At 37.9% G+C, this 26,572-nt stretch overlaps 1 protein-coding gene across 1 annotated transcript in view; it reads right to left on the bottom strand.

Annotated features, from left to right (window-relative positions):
* Positions 1-380: 380 nt before the first annotated feature.
* Positions 381-26,572, bottom strand: part of col12a1a (collagen, type XII, alpha 1a) — a 78,121-nt gene continuing 51,929 nt past the window's right edge. Inside the window, exons 36-66 of the mRNA XM_088355244.1 lie at positions 25,196-25,325; positions 24,924-25,066; positions 24,460-24,589; positions 23,918-24,037; positions 23,686-23,832; positions 23,497-23,613; positions 23,261-23,413; positions 22,993-23,067; positions 22,770-22,909; positions 21,351-21,474; positions 21,133-21,276; positions 20,510-20,674; positions 19,715-19,753; positions 19,492-19,630; positions 18,979-19,121; positions 18,474-18,583; positions 12,006-12,158; positions 11,720-11,797; positions 10,344-10,430; positions 9,887-9,940; positions 9,456-9,551; positions 9,317-9,370; positions 8,399-8,452; positions 8,144-8,197; positions 6,969-7,040; positions 6,857-6,892; positions 6,714-6,780; positions 6,462-6,644; positions 5,358-5,435; positions 4,281-4,448; positions 381-1,315 (exon numbers count right to left, since the gene is read on the bottom strand). Coding sequence (XP_088211370.1) covers positions 1,167-1,315; positions 4,281-4,448; positions 5,358-5,435; positions 6,462-6,644; positions 6,714-6,780; positions 6,857-6,892; positions 6,969-7,040; positions 8,144-8,197; positions 8,399-8,452; positions 9,317-9,370; positions 9,456-9,551; positions 9,887-9,940; positions 10,344-10,430; positions 11,720-11,797; positions 12,006-12,158; positions 18,474-18,583; positions 18,979-19,121; positions 19,492-19,630; positions 19,715-19,753; positions 20,510-20,674; positions 21,133-21,276; positions 21,351-21,474; positions 22,770-22,909; positions 22,993-23,067; positions 23,261-23,413; positions 23,497-23,613; positions 23,686-23,832; positions 23,918-24,037; positions 24,460-24,589; positions 24,924-25,066; positions 25,196-25,325 — 3,402 coding nt within the window. The 3' untranslated portion in view covers positions 381-1,166. The remainder of the gene's footprint in view (positions 1,316-4,280; positions 4,449-5,357; positions 5,436-6,461; positions 6,645-6,713; positions 6,781-6,856; positions 6,893-6,968; positions 7,041-8,143; positions 8,198-8,398; positions 8,453-9,316; positions 9,371-9,455; positions 9,552-9,886; positions 9,941-10,343; positions 10,431-11,719; positions 11,798-12,005; positions 12,159-18,473; positions 18,584-18,978; positions 19,122-19,491; positions 19,631-19,714; positions 19,754-20,509; positions 20,675-21,132; positions 21,277-21,350; positions 21,475-22,769; positions 22,910-22,992; positions 23,068-23,260; positions 23,414-23,496; positions 23,614-23,685; positions 23,833-23,917; positions 24,038-24,459; positions 24,590-24,923; positions 25,067-25,195; positions 25,326-26,572) is intronic.

Below are 26,572 nucleotides of genomic sequence, written 5' to 3'. Positions count from 1 at the left end.
AGCAGCTCAGTCTTGAAATCTGGCAGGACGTGCATCATTTTTCTTATTTTTTAATGCATCTCATATTCCCACCACTAGGCATGGATAATTTAAGTAAAGAGTATTTCAGGCTTTCAGTCCGCTCCATCTTACATCAGAGGTGTCTTCATGTAAGCCTGAGCATATTTTGCTCAAAAACTGAAAGCTGATCTGCTGACACTGAAGCATGTCTGGACAGTTTGGAATATTTATTTACATGCTTCGGCTTCCCTTTTCCTGTTGTGCTGACATGACCTGACATTTGTCTTCAATTATCAAAATAAAAACTCTTTGGGAAGGCTTAAACAAACTAAGAATGAGCTACCAAAATACAAAGATATAACAGGAACTGACACAAAAGCAACATTTTCAGTAGTTTTATTGAAAAATGCCTCTTCTGTTTTTTTTCTCTCCAGAAATAAATAAGAAAATAAGGCTGTGGGGAATTCACAACATACGCACAGTTAAAACATGAGAACAGCAAATCTATGTATTATAGTCTTGCATCCAAATTTAACTGCATTGATAGAACACAAATATATTCTGACTTACAAATTCTCAGTAAATTATACAACACAAACATGCAAATTACACATTGGATGTGGGGGTGGAAGACATTCGTCGAAAAGATTTGGTGCAATACAGGTCAGACTGTTCTTTAGATTTACAAAATATGATGCGGGAAAAAGCTTGGTGATAAAATGATGCTTCATGAAGCACTTACAGCATTTTTGACACCTTTTGATGTTTTATTGGATATTTCCACTGCATTGATATAAGAGACAAAAATGAATCATGATAGCTTCATGAAGCTTCATTAGTTCGTAAACACTATATCGAATAGATTTTCAATTCCTGCAACATTTTTTACATAATTTGTTTCAAAATGTTTTTTGTAAATGTTTGTTCCTAACATAATTAGTGCATTCAATACTGGAGTCAGATACTACTAGCAGATATTAAAAGTAGCACGAAGCGTAATGAGCGACCTTTCCATTCCCTAAGTCCTCATGTCGAAACAATAAATGTTCAGTATAATTACGGGTATCAAACCCATTTACATATGTTCTGAATAGGACTTTATCCTCACATAATGGATTATCAATGTTACCTAATGACTACATTCTAACAACTCCCGCAGGTAGTAGCTATGATGCTAGCGTCTCTGTATCGCTTCTTGGTAGTGATCGCTTTCTTCGCTGGTTTTGCCTGTAACCCGATGATTGTACTGTCTCAATTGCTCCAGCTGGCTCCACGGATAAGGATGCTACCTCTGGTTGGGGCTGGTAGTTGTTGGCTACAGAAAATATGCGGCCAAATCAAAAAAAGTGCAGCACAATTCCAAATTCTATTGCACATAGATGGTTTTCCTCTTTCCTAAAATGCACCGTGTTAAACTTTGGATTTTGTGCTGAGGAGTGTTAGCATTATAAACAAGAAAATGTAAAAACAAAATCATACTAGGAGAATAAAATCAGAATATAACAAGATAAATGTCCATTTTTGGAAGAATAAAGTCATAATTATAGAATGAAATGTTTTTTTTAGGAATGATGTTGTAGAATGGTAGAAAAATCTACTTCAGATAAAGTTTTTTGCTGTAATTTAATCATTTTGGGGGAAATTGTTACATTGTTGATTCTTTAAGAAATTTGGAATTGAAGGAATAAATGATAGTTTTCTTTCCCCAAATGGAAAGGTAGTTTGTTTGTTTTTTAATTCAAATCAAGCAAAATCTAATTGTTGGCATCGCGTCTCAGGGGGCAGCCATTTTGCCACCAGGTGTCAACTGAAAATGACAAAGCTATTATTTGAGGTGCAGTGACCAATAACAGCCAATTTGAGTGGTGACTGGTTGTTAGCTTTAGCCTGATCAAATGTGATGTCAGAAGATGGCTGCCCTCTGATAAAGAGTGTAAACAAGTGGATTTCGCTGATTTAATCATATTCTATCACCAAATTAAACAATAACTATTATCAAACTTTATTTATTTGTATCTAATGTTTTAATCATTTTCATTCTACCTTCTGTGACTTTATTTCCAGCTTACTTTATTTAAGGTGTAATAAAAACAACAATAAAAGAATTGCGCTACATTAAACTGGCACGAGCGCACCACTGAGCACCAATTTGTTCAACAAACACACAAAATTAGAAAAAGATAATGGTTAAAAGTAACAAATGGAACATGCTTCAGTCTGGTCACTTTGTAAACAGGTTATTGCTGGTGTAAGTAAGTTAGCGGGTTGTGGGGGGCGGGGTTATAAGGCACAAGCTCAGTACAGACGTTAACTTTGGATTTAGTGAAGTGCTCGGCATTAAAACATAATTTACATAGCACAACAATTAGTTTTTATTTACAGTCTCACCTCTACATGTACACAGTTATGAACTCCTCTTTGTTAGTAGTTGTGTTGCCCGGTGTTTGTACATGCTTCTTCCTTGGTACCAATGCTCTTTCTCGGGGTTGTTTGTATCCCCAGCTGGGTTTTTGTTTGTGGTTCAAGATGCAAACAGGCCAGCAGGTTGCCATCATGGTAGCTTATAGCTGTGAGATGATATTAGTGCCAGTCCACTTCCATTTTGGGGTTGTTTTTTTTTTTTTTTTTGCAAGGTTTTGTTTTCATTCGTTTTTTTGCGTTCATTAGTCATGTCCATGGTGTTTATCCTTTTTTAATGCCCTGGAACAAATGGGCAAAGGTCTCAGAAACAGGACTTCAATCTTTAAAGCTGCATAGTAGATTCAGAGAATTTACTATGCCCAACCTGCAAATATTAATATGGAGTGAGTTATCTTTACGGAAAATGAAAAGAAAAGGTTACAACGTATGATAAGAAACATACACCACTAGTTATGCATGCATGTTTCAAATAGGACTTCAAACAAACGCAGGTGTTGGAAAGTGGTGAGTCCCAACTGACCGATCGCTAAACGCTTCCCAGTAGGGATTTGGCCAATCCGAGTTTGGCTCTGCACAATAGAGATGTGGATTTAGAATGTGCGCACGAGCGGGAACGGAAAAACATAATATCAAGTTGGCAATGGTTAAGATACAGTCGGAGAAGAAGTTTATGTTTTTCTACCTCTGTCCAAAATAACTTAATGATCCATCGTTAAAGGAACGCTGGAAGCTCTTAATTCAAATGCCCCTCAAGTTGAGTTTTAACATCAACCAGGATTTTTGTATCACTGTCAGCAAAAAAAGGAAAGCGTTGAAACATGCTTTAAAACACAGGTATAGCTTACACACATAAGATTTAAAGGCTACGTTAAAATTTTATCATGGTAACTGATAAGTTTATTGCGCTTGTTTCTGTTTTTAGTATTGTAAGATTGCATAGGATGCTAGTTTATTATTTTGACCATTATTCCTCTATGTTTCTTTCTTTTGACCATTATGCACTGTTTACGTCACGTACTATCAACCAATAATGTCGCTGTTCTTTGATACTCACACCCTTTAGGGCAAATCTGGTTTTTGTAACCAAATACATTTAATAAAAAGGAAGGATTCAAGGGAGGGCTTTTGGAGAGATATAGAATTTGGCTACTCATGTTCTCCTTACAAGTTTAAAATCCATTGATGCCTTCTTTCCTTATTTTGAGTGCCGATACACTTATCAGTAACTAATTAGAATGATGAAACCAAATGATCAAATGTACATTGTTAAAATGTATGGTGTCCAATCTATGGTGGTGGACCATTTTGTCGACCTTTTACATCATTCAGAGGTCCTCCACATAATCATTTGCACCCGAAAAAGGTTTTATATAGCGTAAATCTTTTTGGAAATATTGTTAGATAGAAATACCATTTTTTCCTTATTTTCCCTATTACTTTAACCCCATTATAGACTAGTAACATAAAACAGTCTTGTCAAATCAGGGAACCTTTTTCCAGTTGAGAGTTTTAAAAGATTCAATCACTTAGAAGGATTCTAGCATTCTTGGTAAATTGATGGAAGTAGATCCACCCCAGAGCCAAATCTCAATCTCATTTACGTATATCGTATCAAGAATCATGAAGCTATGGGCCATCTATAAAATGGACAGCAAGATAGCCGCTGGCCCCTAGTTTGGATAAAACTGATGATTTTACCAATTAAGGGATGAAGTTCAGTGATCGGTCAGTTTTTCTTGCATTAATATGTTTTCACTACCGCAGTTCATGCATGTTTCTAAATGTTATCAGTGAGCCGTTACACGTAATTAGTGCACTTTATCATGTAGTAGCATGCAAAAGCAAGATTCCGCCATTACCTGGGTATCCTCCGTTGTAAGGGATGCCGACGCACTGAGAAGAGTCGCAGTATCCTTGGGGTCCAGGTGGGCCCCTCACGCCAGGATTGCCGCTACGACCTGGAGGGCCACGGGGCCCTGAAGAGCCAGAGGGACCAGGGGGTCCTGTTCTTGACTCTCCTTGTTGTCCTGAAAAGAGGACATAGAAGAGGAGTCTTTAGAGTCATACAAAGCCAGGTGACATTGCTCGTAGATATCGATCGCAAGGTGGTTTGCAACCCTGTGAATTTAAGGTCAATAATGTTCTTTAATTATAATGCTTAAAAGAATAACAAGTAGAAGTTTGTCGAGGTATCAGGCCTATGCACTCTCCCATTTCCCCCCTTGAGCTCCGTCCGTCTAGACAGTGAAAACTCAGCATGGAAATTTACTCCCCCCACCCCAAGCAAGCCTTAAGTGAACCCATGTGTTGTCCAAACCACCAAAGTGAGCTCTTTGTATGACATTCTGATGCTTGGTTCTTCCTCGCACCCACCTAGACACACTCATGTCGGATTTAGTCATCAGAGTGGACTTCCGTATCAATATTCAATTTTTGTAGGGCCTCACAGGAAGGAGTCCAAATTGGTATTCCATTAGTTGTTGTGATACAATGAAGACATTACATAATCTATAACTGTGTCATGACCCCTACTGACATATGGGAGTCTACAAAACGTATATACAAGTAAAATACTAAATTCAACCGCATGCTACGGTATGTACTCTTTTTCCAACATTTGGAGAAGCCTCAGCACATAAATCCAACAGAAATGTTCGGAAATATCCTCAATGTTTTTCAAAGATTTTATGCGATACAGCTGCCCGACAAAGGTGCCTGCACCACACACATTTTTTGGTCATTTTTTTTTCTGCCATGAAATCTTATTAATAACTTAACGGAAACTGGTCCATATGTTCATAAACACCTCGAAAAGAAACATTTGTAAGTTGAGTTTTGGATAAACATCGGATCACGCGACTGTGGATGCTACCGAGAGATGATAAACAGAAGACCTCGCCTTGACGGACTGATGGGAAAAGTAAGAAGTGTCTTACCTGGTGGTCCAGTTGAACCTCTTGGTCCTCTGACACCTGTGCCTGGAGATCCCCTCTCTCCTTTCTCACCTGGCAAACCTAGATAAATAAGCAAAAGAGTTACATTTGGGTCTTTGATAACGTAATGAAAGATATATTTCACACAACATTTCACACAACAAGATATGCTCAAAGCACCAGACTGTTCATATCACAGGTTTCTGATATTCTACAGTAAGTAGATTATGGTCAAGGTCAGTAATAATTATATTGATTAAAGACATTTCAATGAATGGCAGTTCATTATTTTGACTATTATTGTAGTATTATATTAATGTTGCTATTGGATAATCAGCTTGCTGTTCTTTGATTCCCACACCATATAGGGCTTGATATGCTTTTTGTAACCTTGAAGATTTATTAAAAGGAGAGGGCTCAGGGGAGTGGCTTTGAATGAGGATGGCAATTCCTTATCTAAAAGCTTCTCTCCATGTCCTCCTTGCAAGTTCAAAATCCATTGATGTATTCTCTTCCTATTATGAGTGCCTACTGAAGTTCAAACCTAACATTTTCAAGCTGGTTAAAATTAAAAACATACAATGTTTAAAATATTTACTAGGGGTTAATTTTCAAATGATCCAAGTCTTCATATTCTAATAAACATTGACCATTTTTTGTTTGGTTTTATGGAACATTACACATATTTGGTGGTTGCAATAAGCGACAACATTTTGGGTGGCTTTTAAACACAGCCATTTTTTCCGTTTGTTTGTTTTAAAGAAAGAACAAAATCATCCAATGTTATGCTTTACATTATTGGAGGATTTTAAAAGCTGGTGTCGTAACTTCAAAATAGTCTACTTGCTGATGTCAAAATTCTTAGACGTCCTCAAATAAACGGTTTCTTTTTCATCTTTTTGGGGTTTGGGTTGGCATTTCGACTGTAGTTGAAACAGTCCTTTTCTTTCACCATTTTCATCATGGAATAAAAGAAAACCTCAACCACGCACAAAATATTACTCTGATAAAATAAGTAAAAAGTATTTGCTATGTAATTTAGACATATTTTGCATGAGTTTATACTCAATTTCTATGTAGCGAATATTGGCAAAACAGTTCACGTACCTCTCTCTCCTTGACTTCCAGGTAAACCAGGACCTCCTGGGAAGCCGGGTCGTCCCTGTTGCCCAGGCTCACCACGTGACCCTGGCTCGCCAGCAGGGCCTGGTGGTCCCGCTGGTCCTGGGCTGTTGCTACGATAGCCAGAAGGAATCTGGTTGAGCATCTGGTCGATTCTGCTCATCTGACCTGAAACAAATAATATGTTAAGAGTGGGACGATCAAAGTAAAAAATCTCGTCCAAAAAGTTTTGCTTACTATTCACAAGCTGTTCGCAAACTTGTCTTGCAATGGAACGCATCATGTTTTGGGATGCAAAATCTCCCTGGAAGCACAATGTTTGATTAAATCAACGTGACTGCGAGGGTAGTGAATGACCAATTCTATAACATTGTACACACCCGCTCGCCCTTTTCCCCTTTACCGCCAACAGGTCCCTGTTAATAAGAGAAATATCACGTATTACTGAAGTCTTCTTCCATTTGGCGTATGACGTGTGACATGTTTGCATACCGGGCGTCCGGCGTCTCCTGGTTTTCCTGGTTTCCCTGTAACTCCTGGTACACCGGGAGAGCCGGGATTTCCCTGGAGGTGGGTAGAAAGAGTTAATAGCAATAAGCAATTACAGTATTAGAAATACAAATTCATAAGTATTCACAGCAATCGTATTGAATGGAATCTAAATAAACTTCATAAATAGACAGACTACAAGGTTGAGAGTTGGAGTTTTAGGTTAACACCAGAAATTTCAACATTTAGTAATGCACTTTTAAGGTTAAAAATTAATTATAGGAGATTTAGCTATCAAAATGAATAATACTGTCAATGCTTTATATCGCCAAATATCAAGCCTTATTTACTGTCAGGTAATTGTAAATTAGAGACATATATTCCATTAATAATAAGGAAGACACAACTTGGGAAGTATTATTTGAAAATAATATTGTTGTTGGGGTGATGCTGGTTTTATGTAGTTATGTTAGTATTCTGTTTTAGAATCAATGGCCACTTAGTGAGTTTTTTTTCCAGCAACTGTTTAAAAACAAAAGTGATATCTTACATTTCAGATATTATCGACAACTCAAAAGCACTTGAACTGGTATGAATTTATAAAGATAAAAGATTATAAATTGCAAAATGAGATTTATTTCATAACCACTTGATGTTAGTTTGAATTTTACAGATGTAAATGAATGTAAGTGAAAGTGCAAAAAAAACATTTATCACGAATAAATGCTTAAACTCATCAAAAATGTATTTTTCAATTTGAAATGTCTTGCTTGTAATTCAGTGCTGACTTTCCATACTTTCGCCGAAATCATTTCAAACTTGTTTGAGTCCAAGATTTACCGGGAAGCATGTAACTTTCTTGTGTGTAATTTCCCCCAAATTCTGCCATAAAGCCCATTTCACATTAACTGTTGGATTAATTAATTGGGGGAAAACGTACACAAGCAAACAACCGCATTAGAGGCCACATGTTGCCAAAGGCCATGAGCAGGGATGTATTTATTTATTGCATGTTGGCATGACGCCTGTCCACGGCAGAGCTGCATTAATCACATTCTGGCGTTCCCTAACCACAAAGTAAGGAAATGGGAGCATGCATGCAGAATCACTGTGGCAAGGAAATCAGTGGTTGTGCATCAATCAGGGTTTTAAGCACGATTAATGCAAAGCGCACTTACCATTGGTCCTGGCGGGCCTCTGGGTCCAGATACACCATCCTTTCCTGGTGGCCCCTGTATAGAAAAAACATACATGAGGTACTACACACTGGAGACAGGTTCTATGCAATAAATCAGTGTCTTCGCGTTATATGACTTTCAGTCTTGGTTCAATTTATTTTAAGCTGCATACTGCTTAAATTGGTTGTGTTTGTGTCCAATCAAGTGAAAACAGCATGAATCAAGACTCCAATTGTTATAACCATGATAGCTTACCCTTGCTCCGCTTGGGCCAACAGCACCCATAGGACCACGTGGTCCAGGAGGACCCTGGTGAGGGGAAAAAACAGCAACAATCAGGAACAAACAGTTCTGTTCAATGGACTATTGAGAAGAAATATGATTTAAAAGTCTACGTACAATAGTAACTTTACTCAATGCAGTTGATATGAGATATCCATATTGGGGTAAAAATGTAACAATAACGGTGTCACATTAAACCATTTTATTATTTTTACAACAGCTCATTGGAGCGAATCCAATTAGAGTCAAATGTGAAGTACACATTGTTCCAATGGCAATCTGTAAATGTATGTAACATTGCAATGTAACTCTGCAGCAATCTGTTAAAAAGCCAGACCTGTCGATCTTGGTTTTTGGCGATTCTGATTTTTTTAACAATGTAACGCAAGGCTTCACCTATCAAATCTTATTATCTTATTAAACATTCATCAATATCTGCAAGACAGTCGCTCAACTCAGACCAATGAGATGGGTAGAAAAGATTGGTTCATTTTAGAAGAAATGGCGAAACATCAATCCCCCAAAATGAACAAATAGGTGCAATCCAAAACTGTATGTTAAAACATTTAACACACACTTTTTAGAGTGTATTGTGTCTTCCGTTACAAGCTTCGGAAGAGACATGTTCCATTCCCATTTTGAAACCCGAGTGCTCGCCTAATAATTTTACTGCATCAATGGTCAACGGTTTGTCAATCATTGCATTCTGTTGAGAGTGCATGTGTCCCTGAGGATCGAGGGTAATCCTTCCACTGCTGAATGTGGTTTTTCCATGCTTTCCATGTCAACTAAATCCAGGCTCGAGAAGAAGCAATTTTCTTCATGAATACTTTTTTACGTGTTGTTCATATACCACAAGGAAAAAGAATAAGGGCTGGGGGCCAGACTTACTTGCAAACCAGCTAGACCAGAGTCTCCACGGTCTCCCTTTGGTCCAGGACGACCCTAAATAATGGAAGTGGAAAATCTTTATTTTCATACATCTTCAGATTTCTAAGATTGTTTTTTTTTTTGGTTTATTTGAACTTACAGGTGATCCAGGAAGAGACAGTCCATTGGGTCCTTGAGGACCTGGTGGTCCCAGTGGACCGACAAGACCCGGCTCACCGCGTGGTCCAACTGGGCCCTGCCAAGAAACACAACAAAACGCAATACTTTTAATAGAATCAGATGTCATCAGTTTATGTTTTTTGCTAATTTAAGAGCTTCGATTTTTACCAGACCATGCGGGCGTAGGATAAACAACTAGTGTGTAAAAACTAAACTCAGATGTTGCCCTTTCTGTTGATGTAATTGAACTTAGTGTTGACTCATTCTAATAACTGCTTCTGCAAAACCACAGGCGCGAGATTTGTTGTTTCAAATTTGGGAATTGTCTTTGGCATTTGTTTTTGTTGAATCAAAAACAGCTGAAAGATGAAAACATTACGAGAGTTAAAAGTCAACCAAGGTTTTGCTTACCGGTTTGCCTGGGTCGCCCCGATCTCCTCGTGGTCCCTTGGATCCAGGACCACCCTAAGAAAGGAAAGGATCAAAAAGTTCTTATTGAGCACAACAACAGCAGTCAAATCTTACAGCCCCAAAACCAGTAGCCATATAATTCATGAGACAATGAGCGTAAATTATCCATTCGTTTTTCCAACAAGTATTTATCTTTGCCGCTACCTTTTACAGTAACATTTCATTGCAGTGACGGCTGCATGCTCAATTACTCTACTCAGAAGAAAAGAAAATATCTCCTAAGGTGAGGAACATCCTCAGACTTCTAAAGATCAAATAGAATGGCGGGAAAGGCCAATCTGACATTGTCCCATCATTTAAAATCAATGGCAGTGTCATTATTGTTGTAAAATTCTTGACAAATGAAAGAAGTATTTTATCAGGAGTACAATAAAAACAGGTCAGAGAAAAACTTTACCGAAGGACCAGGTGGCCCCTGGGGCCCGATACTGTCCTGTGTGCATGTGCAGGAGTGGGGGAGAGATGGGCACTTTGCCTCATCGCGCTGGAAACAAAAAAACAGAAGGAAAACAAGGATTAGATGATGGGAAACTGCAATATTAGGGATTTACACCTAAAAAAATAAATAAATGCCACCAAGATTTATTCATACTAATCACAGTAAGGTCATCCTGCAAAAACTTACAATCAATGGAAATGAAGAAAATAAATCGGGAAAATGTGTCTTGTATGAAAGTATGTAGTACGAACAACATGTTATTAACAAATGTGCTTAATTGCCAGATCCAGAATGATTGTAAAAGCATACTACTATTGAACACATTGATAACACACAAATATTCATAACAGACACCTGTGAAATCATCCTTTAAAGAGTTGTTGTTTTTTCCTATTGGCTTGGAGTAAAAACAATAAAAAAAAGATGATTTTGTGCATAATCTGATTTTCTTATGAAACTGTCAAATCAATAAATAAATAAATCCCTTTAATATAAGCACATTAAATCCAATTTGACTTTAATCTGTGAAATTTTCTAACACCATTTCTCTTGGTTTTACAAATTTGGTCTACAATGTAAAGAAAATTATAAATTAAAATGGAAGTGATTGTTACAAAAGTCACATTCCTTGATGTTTTTTATTGTTTTACTATTATATATATGAATTTTGTTTGTTTTACTTTGATAAAAACAAAAAAGTTACTTTATTTACCGTAGTGTTGATGTTATAATCAATTCACTTAGGATTTCAACAAAATCTCCAAGTGCTACAACAGATAAAGGTTTCAAGGAGATGAAACAGAATAAAAAATCTGAAGCTCCAAACAAGGAACAAACAAAACGAGTATTTATTTTCAAAAAGAATGGCCTTGAAGCCCTTTTTAAATGCCTTTCAAAAAGTTAAAGGTGAAACTATTCCAAAAGACCCTGTCTCCTTTAAATTTTCACAAAAGAACAAGTTTAGAAAAGAGCACTTTCTTGCGAGAAGGCAGAAAAGTAGGAGCCCAAGACCACTGTGTGTGCAAACTACTGCTGATCATCACTGTGATATTAAAATATTATTTGTATTCATTTTACATAAAAAGAGATGTTCACTGCCATTTGGACTATTAAGATCGGTGGCCTATTTTACGAGGCTGTCAGACTGACAAAAAATATATTTCATAGTCAATATGTCAAAAGCAAACTGAACCATTTAACATCAGGAGGAGTTAAAGGCGGAAGCAAGCCATCTTATCAGTCCAGCCCTACCGTAAATGGCCCATTTAGCATTCTCCAGAATACAAAACAACTTCTGCTCATTGAATATTAATGTTTTTCATAAAGAAACTTACCGTGGCAGGCAGGTCACAGCATTTGTCTCGGCTCACCCAGCTCAAGCTGCAGATAATATCAAACATCTGAAGCTGGAACTAAACAATGGTAGACAAAACATCCAGGGTGTTAGAAATGGCTGCAAAATATTATGAAAAAAGAGACTCTTATAATAAGTATTTAAAAAATCTGAATACTCATTTAATTTATGTGCATGAAGGAATTTCTCCAACTAGTTCATATTACTTTCAGTTCACTCAATTTGTGAAATTAATGGGATGCTGTTGCACGTCTTGTTTCACTTACTGTTGCCGACTGCCTCCTTCCAGATCGCGACATCTTGCCAAGAACTTCATATCCGTCCACCGTGATGTTGCTGGCCGCCTTAATGGGCTTTTCCCCTACTTCTTGGCAGTCCAAATTGAGCTTGACCCTCTCGGGAGAGACTGTGATGTGGAGCTGAGGGTCAAAGATGATGGACAGGTGACACAAATGCTGCGGCTACGCTAATATTCGATAATGCTTTAAAAAATGCTTTTAAATAAAAGTTTAACATTCTTCTTCAGATATGACTGGGGTCGGACTGACTTTTTTTAAGTAAAGGAAATGAAGAATTACGGAAAAGTGTAGTAATAAGCTGAGCCTCTCTCAAACGTTTGGTATTAGGCTTCTAAAGACGCTCATACTTCAATGAACACAATTGTTCCTTTCAGGAAACTGTTTAGACTTTCCTAAACTGCGTTGATTACCGGTTTGGATTTTAACCATTTGGTGGTTCCTGGTTCTGTCCGCAAGTTCTGTTTGGTGCCTTTGCTGATTAATAGTAAATAACTGAAGGAAATGTACACCAACTGACAGCAATCTGTAGCGGAAAAACTGCACACTGGAGTTTGTATAACAATACAGAAGTGTCAGTTTTGGTCAAGACAGCTCTGCCTGCTATCATGGAACAAAAGTTTTGTGGCATACTGAGATTTATTTTCACCAGATACGTTTTTCCCTTGCTCAGCATTTAAACAAGCTTTCACTATCCAAGAAGAAACAATCAATGTTAACAAAACGTAACAACCACAGACTTCACCAAACCAATCCATCATTTTACCCTCTTATCTTGACATTGATTGACCTGCGGAGTCACAGTCATAAACTTGGGGCTCTTGGTACGTGTTTGGGCAATACTGGAGCATGTATAATGTAGAAAAGTATTTATAGATAAAGTCAAGCATATATGATTCAGTTAGATTTTAATTAAAAGTTTAAATAAATCTGTGTTTCAAAATCTGAAGGTTGTGTTTCTTTTAGTCATGAGGGAAACTTCCATCAACCCATATTTGCTGAGGGAGGATGGAAAATACCCATCATGTGTTTGTCCATCAGTCTTACTATTACTAACTGGGTCAAGTTCTGACAGATTTCACTGATGGACACCTATCAAAAAACGTACCTTTGTCTCGAGGCTTGCTTAGATAAGAACACAAATATGTGCTCCAGTATTTGCAAGACTTGTGGTCTCCTGGGATTGGCTTAAGATGAACCAGACACATTGAGTTCATTGTGGCGCCAAATATTTCAAATCTTTGCTTAAGTCTAGCATTTTATGTGTGCAGATGTAATGGGCTTTGAACATTTGGCGTTTCTGTTGAATCTTAGGGAAGACATTTTGGAGAGTAGAATATTTTTGTAAACAATTCAGGTTTGTATTACACTTTATATTTGGACACATACAGTATAACGGACTACTAGGTGAAAATTATAGCTATATCTCTTTTGATCGTTCGAGTCAGATGACCTAATTTTTCCTTTTTTAACCCGAACATCAAATACATATTTTTGCTGGGGTCTTAGTAAATGAGATAAATATTTACATTTCTCACATACTATTAATATATTACAATTGGGGCTCTCTTATTTGATGAACTAATTTTAGCTACCCTAAGGTTCCACCATGAAATGCTTGCATTTATTCCATTTTTTTTCTAATCTTAATAAAAATGATTCCCATCATGGGATAATTTCCGTCTTCATGAGTATCTTCATACAAAAGTTATTGCAGATGTAGCGAATTAGTTTTCATTTGATGTCAGTGTTAAAAGTTGTTTCAGCAAAGGTTCAACTCATATGTTTTAATCAACCTATTTAAAACGTCACCTTAATCGAATTGGTTGACTTTTTTCACTACCCTTCTTACCACAGTGCATCAATACCCTATATACTAAGGTTTTCAGCGAGATGAACAAGACTGTCTCTGCTATGAATTGTTACCCCTCAAGTGTGGGAGTGGGGGTGTTCCCAGGAGGGGTTGTGTGGCTCTCTCTGCAAAAGTCATCTTTGAGAGCTTTCCCACATGCTGAACTATCGGTAGACCACGACCTCTCAAGCCGGGGTTGATCTTTATTTAGTGGGGGAAAAGCCAAAATGAAAAATCTCTATAACGCACTGCTGTGGAAATGGACCACATTAAATAACTCTTAGTACAAACATGAAAAGCTCTAAAAGGATGGGTGTAAAAATCTAAAAGGAGTATTGTGCTCCTTGCTAAAAGATGATTTCACAAAATGACTACACTATAGTACCCAAAGATGTTTTTCCTTTCTTTTCTGGTCACTTATGTCTAAAAAAAACATCTATGAAAGCTAATTCTGGAATGTGGTTTTTGGATTTAAACAATATTTTAGTTATGTTATTTTTGAAATGTATTACAGAGATTAGTAATGTTTGTATTATCCGTTACTGGGAAATTATTATTATTGTAATGGTTAAAGTGAGATTTATAGCTTCTGTTCAAAGTGAACTTCAGAGACGCATAGGATCTAAAGTTTCATTGGCAAAAGCATGCGTTTGTGGTCGACGTTCTGTCATGATATTGAATTTTTCGATGAAGTTCTAACAATACTGTCAGAGGAGTGATGGATTTGGGGGTTGGAACATTTGAACACTACCCACATTTATTCAAACATCAGCAGTTCATCTAAAATCCTGAAGCTGAACTTTTGCAAACAAGGGTGAGGGGAATATGTGTTAGAAGAAAATGGTCTGGGTACTTTTTGTCCTGAACACTGCTAATTGAATAATATCTTCTAAACTTGTATAAATGGACACATAAATCAGCATCTGTCTCTTAAGTAATGAATTACCGTATTTTCTGGACTGTAAAGCACGACCAAAAACACCCAAATTAGCTAGAGATTAGAACGTGTGCCCTGGTGAGCACTATAAAGCGGACACAATTGGAAATGCGATACCATATTTATGTAATAAATGATCAGTCGATTAGCGGGGATCAGAATGGATAGTAATGCTAAAAGCACCAAATCCTAACTATCAGGCCGCCAGGGACATGGATGGTTATTCACAATTGCATAACATTGAATGCAACCAGATTGCAGTAGTGAGAGCGATGGATACTATCCATTTGACCACTGGAAGGGCATAAAGTCTTATCTCATTATCACAATAATTTGAGTCCATATGTTCCAGTTGGGAGATTGTTGTTTCACTTTTTCTCAGCTCAATTTAGGAGTTGTAAGTGACAAATGTTTTGAATACATGCGGCTATGCGTCTACTTATATCTTTCAGGATGACTGAGTTACTGCGCTTTGTAAGAACTTTGCGAGTCGGCTGTACCACGGACCGGTCTAATGTCTAACAATGTTTTTGTGGCCCAGCCCACTAAAAACTACAATAATTTGGAACCGTGATTGAAAATACTGGGATAATGAGATAAGACATAATGCCTTTTGTGTGTCGCCTGTACTACTAGTGGTCTCATGGAAAGGCTCTGGCGCCCATCACGCCATGATTTGGGTTAATTATTCCGTTGAATCAAATGTTACTCTATTGCAAACAATTGGGATCAGGGATATATTCTGAGTGATCAATCTACGTGTTCAGATGCAAACTTGGTCTTTACAGTAGATTTAATTTCCCAAACCTTATTATTGAGTGTGCTTTATATATAAAAAAATCTTACAAAAGACTTATTTTTGGGGGTGCGCCTCATGATGCAGAAAATACAGTAGGTTTTAGTCGAGATTTGTGAGTACTATGTTAGAATGAGGTTTGGTTTGATCAACCAACACTTAATTATACTCGCATACGTTCAATCCATACAGATGTTGGCACATTACTGAATCTCTAACCATAGATGACATAGTGGCAGAAAACCACATGAAAACAGTGACAAAGCATGAAGGAGTAGCACTCAGTCAACAAGCCAGTAAATGAGCGGCTAGGTAGACCACCGCACCGCAAACTAGCAACTCAGCGTACATTCGGGAATGCAGTGGCCGCTTTGTACACGTCTGCAGGCTCGCGTGTACGAACTATGCTGTCCGATCACTGATGTTTTTAAATTGCCAGCCATTTTTGTCCAGGGCCTTGTTCATTCATGAAAGCCCCCTGATTTTGTGTGATTTATTTTATATTTCCTTTTTTGGGGTGTATATAAACAGTGCTGGGCCTAACGTGTTACAGAGGAAAGGTCTTGGAAGGCAATTGCTTTTCTCTGTAATGATTACTGTAATGTGTTATTGATAAAATTATGAACGCAACTGGCATTACTATATGGTAGGTAATAGTGTTATCCCGCTATTTATTTATTGCAGAACATAAATTCCAATGTGCTAAAAACAGCTGAACACACCTGCACTATTTTAATTGTGGCATAAAACCCTTGACTTGCCACAAATTTAGCAGAATGGTGGTCATGTTTATATTTACCTCCAAAGTACAAGTAAATACAGTTATGATGGCCCCATCACAAGCACAGCTTATGAGGGTACATATGTGCATAATGATAGGCAGCGCGTGTGGAAGGGGGCGCGACTCGTACATTAAAAGTGTGCTAAATTTTGATATTTTCATCTTGTGAAATTATTTTTGGAAAACACCATTCCAAGAAAAAAAATCTAACTGTCTAAGGCAGTACCTAGAAATGGAGAAGGAGATCTTGAAGTAGTTTGAAGCCCAGAGACAAAATGGATATGGGGTGTCTCCGGTAAGTGTTCATTTGTACAAGCCAAGAGATATGAAAAGGTTTCAATGCTTTCATAGGTTGGTATATAAGTTTTATTCAATTTATTTCATTATGTGACTATTTGAGAGTAGTTTTAGGGGGTGTGCTTCTATGCGAGTATATACAGTAATTTGTAACTAGATAGTTCCCTTGTGTGGGACGCGCTACTTTTTGTTGTCAGGAATCTGAGGGATACCAGAGTTACTTTTTAAATGAGGTAAGCAGAAACGAATTACTATTTTTCAGTTTTGCGCCCAATACTGCTTATAAATGAAAATCACTTTAACTTGTTTTTTGTTTTGTTTTTTAAATATACTAAAACCGTTCATTAATAACTTCCAGGGAATATTTGCAGATATAATCATGACTGTACTTCTGTTATTCATAGTAAGGATTGATTTAAAAATCTGATTCTGTTGAACTTCTGAGAGTCAATAGAGATTGTTCAGGAAGAGATAACATGGAACTATTGGTACCCTCCACTTTATTTAGTCAGTCATCTTGGAAGACTTGCATATTAGTCTTTGTGAGAAAAAATAGTAAAAGCAACTAGACTTGAAACGACTCTTTACCCCTGCTGTGTGGGATCAACCATAAGTAAGAAAATACACGAAACGTCACTGTTGTGCTCCCAAAAGCCTGCTGAGTCGAAACAAAACAGTGGATGTTTTACAGCCGCTGCCGGTTTGCGTTGGATTGGACACGATCTGATCCCAGTCATCCCTGGAGATGATACACAAGCAAGTGCGCCTAATGTAGTGGCAAACGTTCAGAAGACGAAGGTTTCAGAAAAAGCAAAATAATGGCTGTTAGTTCAAGTGATGACTTGTTTCGAAAGATTGTTCTTATAACAATTCATCGAATAATGTTGTTTTAATTAGTAGTAGAAAAACTGACGAAAAATGACGGCATCAAAACAGCTGCAATCGTTTCAGATTGAAATAGTGCTTTGTTAAACTGAGTTTATAGAGTGCCTAAATGCACCATGACTAGTTCACATTCCATCCAAATACAATAAGATGGAAAGCAATCCAGTCCTCTGTGGTTTGTAGAACACTCAAAAAATCCTAGAATATCCCACTCTTCTTATTAGGTTATTCTACTGTTGAAGAACTTAAAAAAAAAACTAATACTAATAAACTAATAACTAATAGACCAGTAGTGATACATATAACACGTGAAAAGGCTTTATATTTTATTTATCACGCCATTTTTGCTCATGGTGCCAGAAACGAATGGTAAAAAAATGGAGAAAACAGAAAGTCATCCTGAAACATGAATAAACGCAAAGTCCAGTTCCTCATTAGATACACCAAAGAGATGTTTTTTTTGCATTTATTTATAGCTTTCAGGACAACTTTCTGTTTTCTCCACTCTCCAATATCCGTTGCTGGCACAGTGATGCATACAATGTTTTGAGATTTTAGTCTGCAACATTTTTCGCCTGCACAAAATATATGTTGTATTACAATAGTGTGGTTATAATTAAAGGTGCCTTATAGTCCAGTGCGCCTTGTTAAAATATATGATATGATAAAAGGCTACTTTTGGGCGGTGCACATTATAATCGATGCGCCTTATAGTGCAGAAAATACGATATCACTTCAGCTGGCAAATGGATTTCAAGAGCGTTTTACAAAGAAAAACACAAGAGCTTGGCTGTTGAAGTGTCATGAATGATAGAAGCAAATGTTTTAGATCGATGAAATAGTACGTGAATAAACTGATTGTGAACAAGACACAACTTTTCCCTGTTTACCTTGTGGAAACTGCCATGGAAAATGCGCTTCACTTGCTCCTCATTAAAAGTGGCTTTCTGGATCTCTCCTCGGGTGTCCTTGTTGTAGAAGGAGATTGTTTTGCTTGAAGCTGGAAAGAGAGGACGCTTTGATGAAGGCTACAACGAAGCAGCACGCCAAGCACAGACATGGGATAGAAACGGATGAGGGGGATAACGAGAAGGTTACGGGGGATTGAGTATGTGCTCTTAATCATTTGCATGCACTAACCACATGTGCATTAGCACAGTGGTAAAAGCCCTTCATTGAAAAATAAAAAAGCAATCTTTGGAGCTAGGCAAATTCTAAATTTCAGTCAATGTATGAATTTCGTGATTTTCATTAGTAGCCATCTTATTTACTGCCTAACCCATTAAAAGGAATTGTTGACACCTATGGACATCAACGGAAGTGAATGAGTAAAGTGCCATGTAAACGTTGAATGTGAAGCATCTTTGGACCCAAATGACAAAAAAAGAGCCTTACGGTTGATGGTGAGCCCGACCTCCGGGTTGCTGTTTCTGTCGGCAACCTGCCAGATGTCAAAAGGATCTGAAGAAGTGTCTGGTAGGAGTCGGAAGAGTAGAACGATGGTGTAGGATGGCGGGAGACCATCTGGATGAATCTCCCTGTTGGTTGGTGTTACCAAATTGCACAGTTATTAGCCATAAATGGGAATGCAGTAAACAGTTTGAAAACTCCAGGATTGACCTAACAGGAATGTTGCAGTATGTCAGAAAAAGACCTTTAAAGATGAATTATAAGCAGTTAACCCCCTGGGAGTTCACAAATGACTCACATGTTTAAAGTCTTTCCATTCCCTCTTCCTGACTACCTATTTCCATTCCACCTCATTTAAACAACTAGAAAATACTTCAGAAGGTTTGTAGCGCAAATTTACAAGGGAAAAGAAATACCAGCACTTAAAACATTTCTTTTGATTTAAATTGTATGTTCTCAAATCAACAAAAAATCTACTGATTTTGCATTTGCTCTTACTTAGTAGGCTGGTTCAAGAAGGCATCCTTATGCAGTCTGTAAGCAATGTAGCTGTTGAATGAGCCTGGCTCCATGGACACACCATTCATTCCAGCAAACGTGCGATCTGTTATGTTGAAAGCTTCAAGCATCCTGAAACCTGAAAATGGACCAACATTATAGTCAAGCATAGAAAGCCGTCACTAAATAATAACGTGTCAATGTGTGTTTATGAGATGCTTACCAGGTGTGGTGTAGCCATTCATGTAGATCAGAGGACAAGCTGAAGCAAAGGAGAAAATGAAGAAAGGTTAGAAAATCAGACTCTAAAACATGTTCGATCAAAAACTAACTAACTATTTGGATCAAAAGTAAATCAATATACTAATTCAATTATCAGATAAAAATCGGTTTGTTTAATACATTAAATACATTTTTCAGTCAAGTTGTTTTGAATCCCTCATCAAGGATCCTGTTTACCCACTTAAAGATTAGGTTGTACAGTAAAAAAGATTTTTTACTTTTCTAAAACGGTGTCATTGTCTTTGAAATAACCCACAGATTTTGTAATTCCAAATTTTTGTCATTTTGGAGCAAAAAGTCAAAATGTTAAAACATTAACTTAAGTATTGGATCACTCTATTTTTTGCTCAATATTGTTTTTTGACAGTTTGTTTAAACTGTTTTATCATGGTTGAAAAAGTGTAACCAGCTGTCCTGTTTTAGCAAGGATGGACCTTGAGTCACACGTCTTGGCAGATAAGGTGCCTTATCGTTTTCCTCCCCATATTCACAGTCCCTCTTACTGCTTCACGTTATTTAGTTTTTTTAGCTTTAGCTTGAGTAATGACACAAATACAAGTCATCAGATTGACTAGCAATCAAATTTCTCATCTATACTTCTTGCTGAGAAAAAAAAAACATAAGGTGTTCCCTGGTATTTGGAAAGTCCATGCAAGTAGGTTCTTTTGGGTTGTTCCTCAATTTCGTTTAGGACAAAGGTTATGATCAGGTAAGGTCACATTATGATCATTCTTACTTGAGGTAGCTGTTTCACAAATGAAGGTGATCAGGTTGTCTTGGATCTTGGCAAAGGCGTCGTAGTCGTCGACCACAAATACATGTCTTTCACTGGGTTTGCTGCCAATGTTTCTCAACTCTGCCATGTCCACATCAGCCACACCAACCACAAATACACTGTAGCCTGAGGGGGCAACCACACAAAACAATATGGATGTTTAAGCTTACGCATAAAAAAGTAAACGGTTCACATTTCATGGTTGCAGGCCTAGTGCTACCATGAGTGGAAAAAAAGGTGGACCATTTGTCTGTAGGCAACCGGCAATTTAGTTGAGGAAGATGACATAACATTTGACAAATGGACCACTGCGGTGGACTCAAAATCAACAAATAGAAAACAAGTCAAACTCCTTGATCAGTAAATCCTGACTTCATTAACCAGCGCTCTATGATGTTACACAACTTTGAGTCAATGCCTAATTCTATAAACAAACGAACTGAAAAACAAAAAGGCTGAATTTATATTTTCTTTCTCACACTTTTTCCTGAAACTATCAATCTGCAAACAACTTTGTGATGGAAAAAGTGAAAACACGGTTTTGTGTTTGTGCACTACACAGATGCAAGTACTTTGGCGCGTACCAGCTTGCTGCAGCTGCAGGGCATTCTTCTTGACCTCATCCTGGGAGCGTCCATCAGTGACCACCACCAGAACCTTTGGAACATTCTTTCTCATGCCGCTATCATACTTAAACACCTTATCGTACACGTGCTTCAGCGCGATGCCTGGATAAGGAAGCAGGGATCAGCACAGTCACTCAATAACTTCACATTAGAAATAAAGATTTGAACTTGAGTACCTGTCTTGGTGTTTCCTCCTCTGTAGCGTACATTCTGCAAAGCTGAAACCACCACACCCTTGTCATGGTATGTGTTGAGTTTGAACTCGGTCTGAGCATCATCACTGTACTGCACAAATCCAACCTGTTAAATGTGAAGAAAGTTATGTAAAGCTTAAAATGTGAATGCCTTATTTCATATATTATGTTGTGTTCCACTTTATTGGTCTTATCAAGATTGAGCTTTTTTTTTTTTCAAAATTACACACAAGCCAATTTTGTGACTATTTTACACTTTTTTGTCCAAATCAAACCGTCAACTCAGGTTATTGTATATTATTGATATTGTATATGCCATTCAATATTAATCCTCATTACTTAATAGCAGTCAAAATGATTACTGTAACAGTCGGACTATAATCCGCAACTTTTTTCCCCAAGCTTTAAACCCTGAGGCTTATGCAATGATGCAGCTAATTGATGCATTTTTTCTTATGGCCGCAAGGGATGCCCGGGCAGTAAACGTAGAAGTGAGACAGGTGTAATATATGTGTCAAGGAAGACCCAAGTTTAATGTAACTTCGCACTTTGTGCATGTATAAAACTAGCATGAACAGACCCTAATCATGGAAAATGTGTCAATCCAAAGGGGAGGGCTAACTACCATATTAAGAATCATTTTACCTGTCTGTTTACTTTTAAACGTAAATAATGTGGGTAAACAAATGTACTACAAGTATCAAGGTCCAATGAAGCAAAATGTTTAAGGCGGATTTCTATGTATCTGTCAGCATTATCGTGTGTTTTAGAGTAAATATTTTACACGGTTTGATTCCATGGATTGCCATTGATGTAACAAAGCCCTTCTCGCTGACATTCAAAGAAGTTAAGACGGCCAGTGAACGTATTATTGAGTTTACCGGTTTTGTAGTTTTCGGGTATCTTGTTTCAGACTGATAGCGATGTTACTCTGATGAGTATATTTTGAAATGGTCCCCATATATTGAATTTCAAGAGTTTAAGCTTTCCAATCATCTGTGGCATGGCGTATTCCAGTGACTGGTGACATCGTACAGACACCTATTTGTTTATTAAAAGTCCGGCGGCCCACCGGCGGGCTGGCGGAACGTTGAGGGGTTAAGGTGCGGTATATCGTTAAAACCTTCTGTATATGGTCTTTGTTTGTAAATATCTCATGTTTCAATGTGGGCACCTGCGGCTTATGGTCAGGTGCGGCTTATGTATGTACAAAATGTTTTTTCCTTCAAAAATGTACTGGGTGAGGCTTATATTCAGGTCTGCTTTTAATTCAGCCTGTCAGCCTTCTCTTTCATTTTCCCTTATAACTGCATTTTTTTAGTTCCTCACATTCTTCATTACCGAAACAAAATTATGTTTGAAACGTTCTTTCACAACAGAAACCAGAGAAATATTTCTGACCTGCATGCCATAGGGGCTGATGACATCAAAAGCGCTAGTCATGCTTTTGACGAACTGGATGACTTTGTGGAAGCTCTCGTCTCCGATACTCCAGGAGCCATCAATGAGGAAGACCACATCAGCCTTGGCACCTTTGCACACTATGATTCGATCACGTAAGTGATTAATTACAGAAAGTCTTGAGGATTTGTATCATTATTTAATATGTGAAATTGTTTTTCACCGTCAATTGCCGCTGGAACTGTTGCCGGTGGAGGAGGAGGGGGTGGCTCGGTTGGGGCCTCTGTAGGTTTAACCACTATAGCAAAAAAAAACATTAACATAATCAGAAACCATACTATTTTAGAGGAAATTGTATTAACATTTGACACCTTCACTGCCAAAATACTTCAATCCCTCCTAAATTAGCCGCCATTTACCGCTATAAACGTCAAAGACGCATTTAAACCTGCTGGCAGTTAAGGAGTTAAAAGCCTACAATGGCAACATACTTGTCCGTTCCTTTACACTGACACCAGGCCCTTCCATACTGGGAGTCTGAGTGTACACAGTGGCTGTGTAGACTGTGTCAGGGTCCAAGCCGTCAAAGCAGTAACTACTAGCAGTGCTTTTGACAGTGATCTCATGAGCTCCACCACGAGACGCTAAATTGGGAAACAAAAAAAGATCAAACTATGCAACAAACTATATAACAAGTTCCTCAATGAGAAAATGTTGATGCACTCACGAATGACTGGTTGGACTTTGAGCCTGTAGGATGTTGCACCTCTGTGCTGAGTCCAGCGGATGCAGAAGGTGTCATAGCCAACGTTATATGTTATCAAGTCAGTCACATTCAGGTACACTGAAAAGGAACCAAAACATGTTTGACTGCCATCACAGATAACATTTGGAGCTCTAAACAGCCAAGACTTACATGTAGTGCCCTGTCCAATCAGAGGTTCACTGACTCCTGTGCTGTACTGTGCCAAAACCTTTAGATCATAGGTGGTTCCTGGTGTCAGGTTGTTCAGTTGGTGGGTAGTAACGTCACCCACAAACACCTCTTCAGACTCATCAGAGCCTGGGAGTAAACGGAATTGAGACCCATTGTCCACAATATGCAGATATTTACCAAAGTACTTCTGTCGAGAACAGTATAATCAGACCTTCAGGCTGGTAAATAAGCTTGTATCCTGTAACCCTTGAAGGAACGGGGTCCCAGGAGACCTTGAAGCGAGTGTACCATTCGTCAGACACTCGAAGGTTTCTGGGTCCAATTATAGCAGCTGTGAATAAAATCAGGTAAAATTATTGTACAGTACAATTTACAGATACACTACCATATCATTGATTGTAAAATATAGAAAGTATGGCAAACTAGAAGAATGAAACATATTTAAGGCTAAATGGAATCTCATGCTTGTCAGATCTACAGTACTGTTAGGGGCAAGTCTTTCCGGATGTCAGCGATTTGGAAATTCTCTGACACTAACTCCTCATTTGTTTTTGCATGTGTAACACAAAGTCCAAACCATTTTATTTGGAAATAATGAGAATTCTAATCAAGTCGATAAACCATACTTTTTTACTTCTGTTGTAAATTTTAAAAATTGTTGGTGATTCCAGGCAATGAATCTGAATAGTTCTCTAGCTCTCTCCCTTAGGCAATTAGAACCTCCTGTGGAAGCACAGCCTAGATAGTCCGTACCTGTGCGACCATCTCCTTCTAGCTCTCCTCCTGGTCCTTCAGCATAAATGGCCGTGACCTTGATGTGGTAAGGTGTATCAGAAAAAAGGTTTTGCAGAACCACATTGTTTCGGTTCCCTTGGACTGTTGTCTGCAAGAGATTTGAGAAAAATAAACCAACCGTTAACCAAGAGAATCTGCAACCAGGTATTTAAGTTTTAGAGCTACAACTCTGTGATGACTCTTTAACATTGTTTAACTTGAGCCTTAAAGCAGTAGCACTGTGAGTTGAAACGTGTTTACTCAGAGGTAAAACTTTAAAACTGTGTAACTTTTGAATTAAAGTAGCTATCTTGAAAGCTTTAACAAAGAGGTTTAAATATTTTACAAGGAATTCAGAAATTTCAAAACGGCTTTTTTGTAGAAAGGTGCAATATATATCAAACAAAATGTCATTGTATTCTCAGTGTTCTTTGAATACTTACATATTCCTCAATGGGGTCTCCTGTCAATGGGGCGTAGGTGATGCGGTATTGCGTGACTGGGCCTTCAGCATGTACCCAGCTCACGGAGAGCGAGGATGTAGTTGGGTCATACACAACCATATCTCTAGGGCCGGCACGTGGACCTGCGTTATATGAATGTTTTAGTGTCTTTGTCATAACATCAATCACTGTATTATCAAAGTATTGTTGCATGAATGATTCCATCTGGGCTTTTTCAGTTCATGCCAGCGTTGTAGGTACAAGTTTCGTACGTGTTTTGCCGTTGTCGCTGATAGTGACTCCATCACCATCGGCATATACGGCAACAACTGCGACATCGTAATCAGTGTCCGGGAGCAAATCTGGCAGCAGGGCCGTAGTAGAGGTCCCTGGGACCAAAAGCTGCATTCAAACACAAGAAAATACAGATTAAACTAACTGGAATTCATAGGTAAAATACAAATAAAAAACTACATAATTTAAATAACAAATAAATACATGAAAAGGTATGTTCTCATAGTTGTTAATTTCATTCTCCAGACCCTATGGCCGTGGAATACATTCAGGTATTAGACACTTGTTTTTAATAGCCGGTTTACATTGTATTTTTTCTATTTTTCACATGCATAGGTTTTATTTTTCTTATTTTGATATCTTTAATTTCTTTTTATTTATGTTTCCAGTATTTGGACGTTTTGGATCCTTTGTTCCTAAGATTTGGTCAAAAAAACTAGGGAAAGGATTCACTACTAATGACATTTGACAATATCCATGGCAGAATTTGAAAGCAGTGTATTTGCAATATAAATTAAAATAATATTGCCTTACCCTCTTTATACGGTGCCCCTTAATTTGAGATTCATAATATATATTATTCGTAGTTTCTTTTATTACTGGTAATTTATCTTTGTCTTCTCCTTGGTCTTCTCAAACAAGATCCTAATTTGCAAACACTCATCTCCAGCAGTATAAATTGTAAATATTCTATTTTTTCCTCTGCCACTCCCTCCTCCTTTTATGGAAGGAAGAGTAATTTTGTCTGCTGTGCATTACTGACTTGACCAAACATTCTCTTAAAGCAAATGAACAAAGGTGAAGAGTATCTACATGACATGACATCCTCTTGCCTACTGTTCCCACAAAGACCTTTCACCCTCCCTCCCACGTGTTTTGTACATTCTCTACAGCGACTCCCTCTTACTCAATGGTCCCACAGCTGTCAACACCGAGAAAAAGGAAGAGCCAAATCTTCTTTTGATATCGGGGAGCTTGTTTGAAAGCTTTGAAGGCCACGTCTCGCACACAATATACACAGTTGCATGAGAACGGAACTGCTGTAGCTTTACTTCTGGGGAATATCAAGACCAGCGACAGGTAAATCTGTCAACTAAGTCAGAAATAGTCCATATTGTTCTAGAGTCATAGAACACGGCACACCTCAGTTGCGACACCCTCACCAATAAGTGAAAACGGTAGATCCAGCTTCACATCAAGTACAACTTTAAAAGTTGTTTACATATTCCTAATTCCTTCCGAGCAAGATGTTGAAGCATTCCTTCCAGATGTCACATACAGCCCTGAGTAAATTAAAGATTTCAGCCCTGGTTTACAGTTCAGGCCGATGTACAAGTATTAAGAAATGCCATTTA

This window comes from Urocampus carinirostris, chromosome 15, assembly GCF_059441175.1.
Source record: "Urocampus carinirostris isolate Australia breed hairy pipefish chromosome 15, RoL_Ucar_1.0, whole genome shotgun sequence".
Taxonomy (NCBI): Eukaryota; Metazoa; Chordata; class Actinopteri; order Syngnathiformes; family Syngnathidae; genus Urocampus; species Urocampus carinirostris.
The sequence above is the reverse complement of the archived record's forward strand: the minus strand, read 5'-3'. Positions and strand labels throughout refer to the sequence as shown.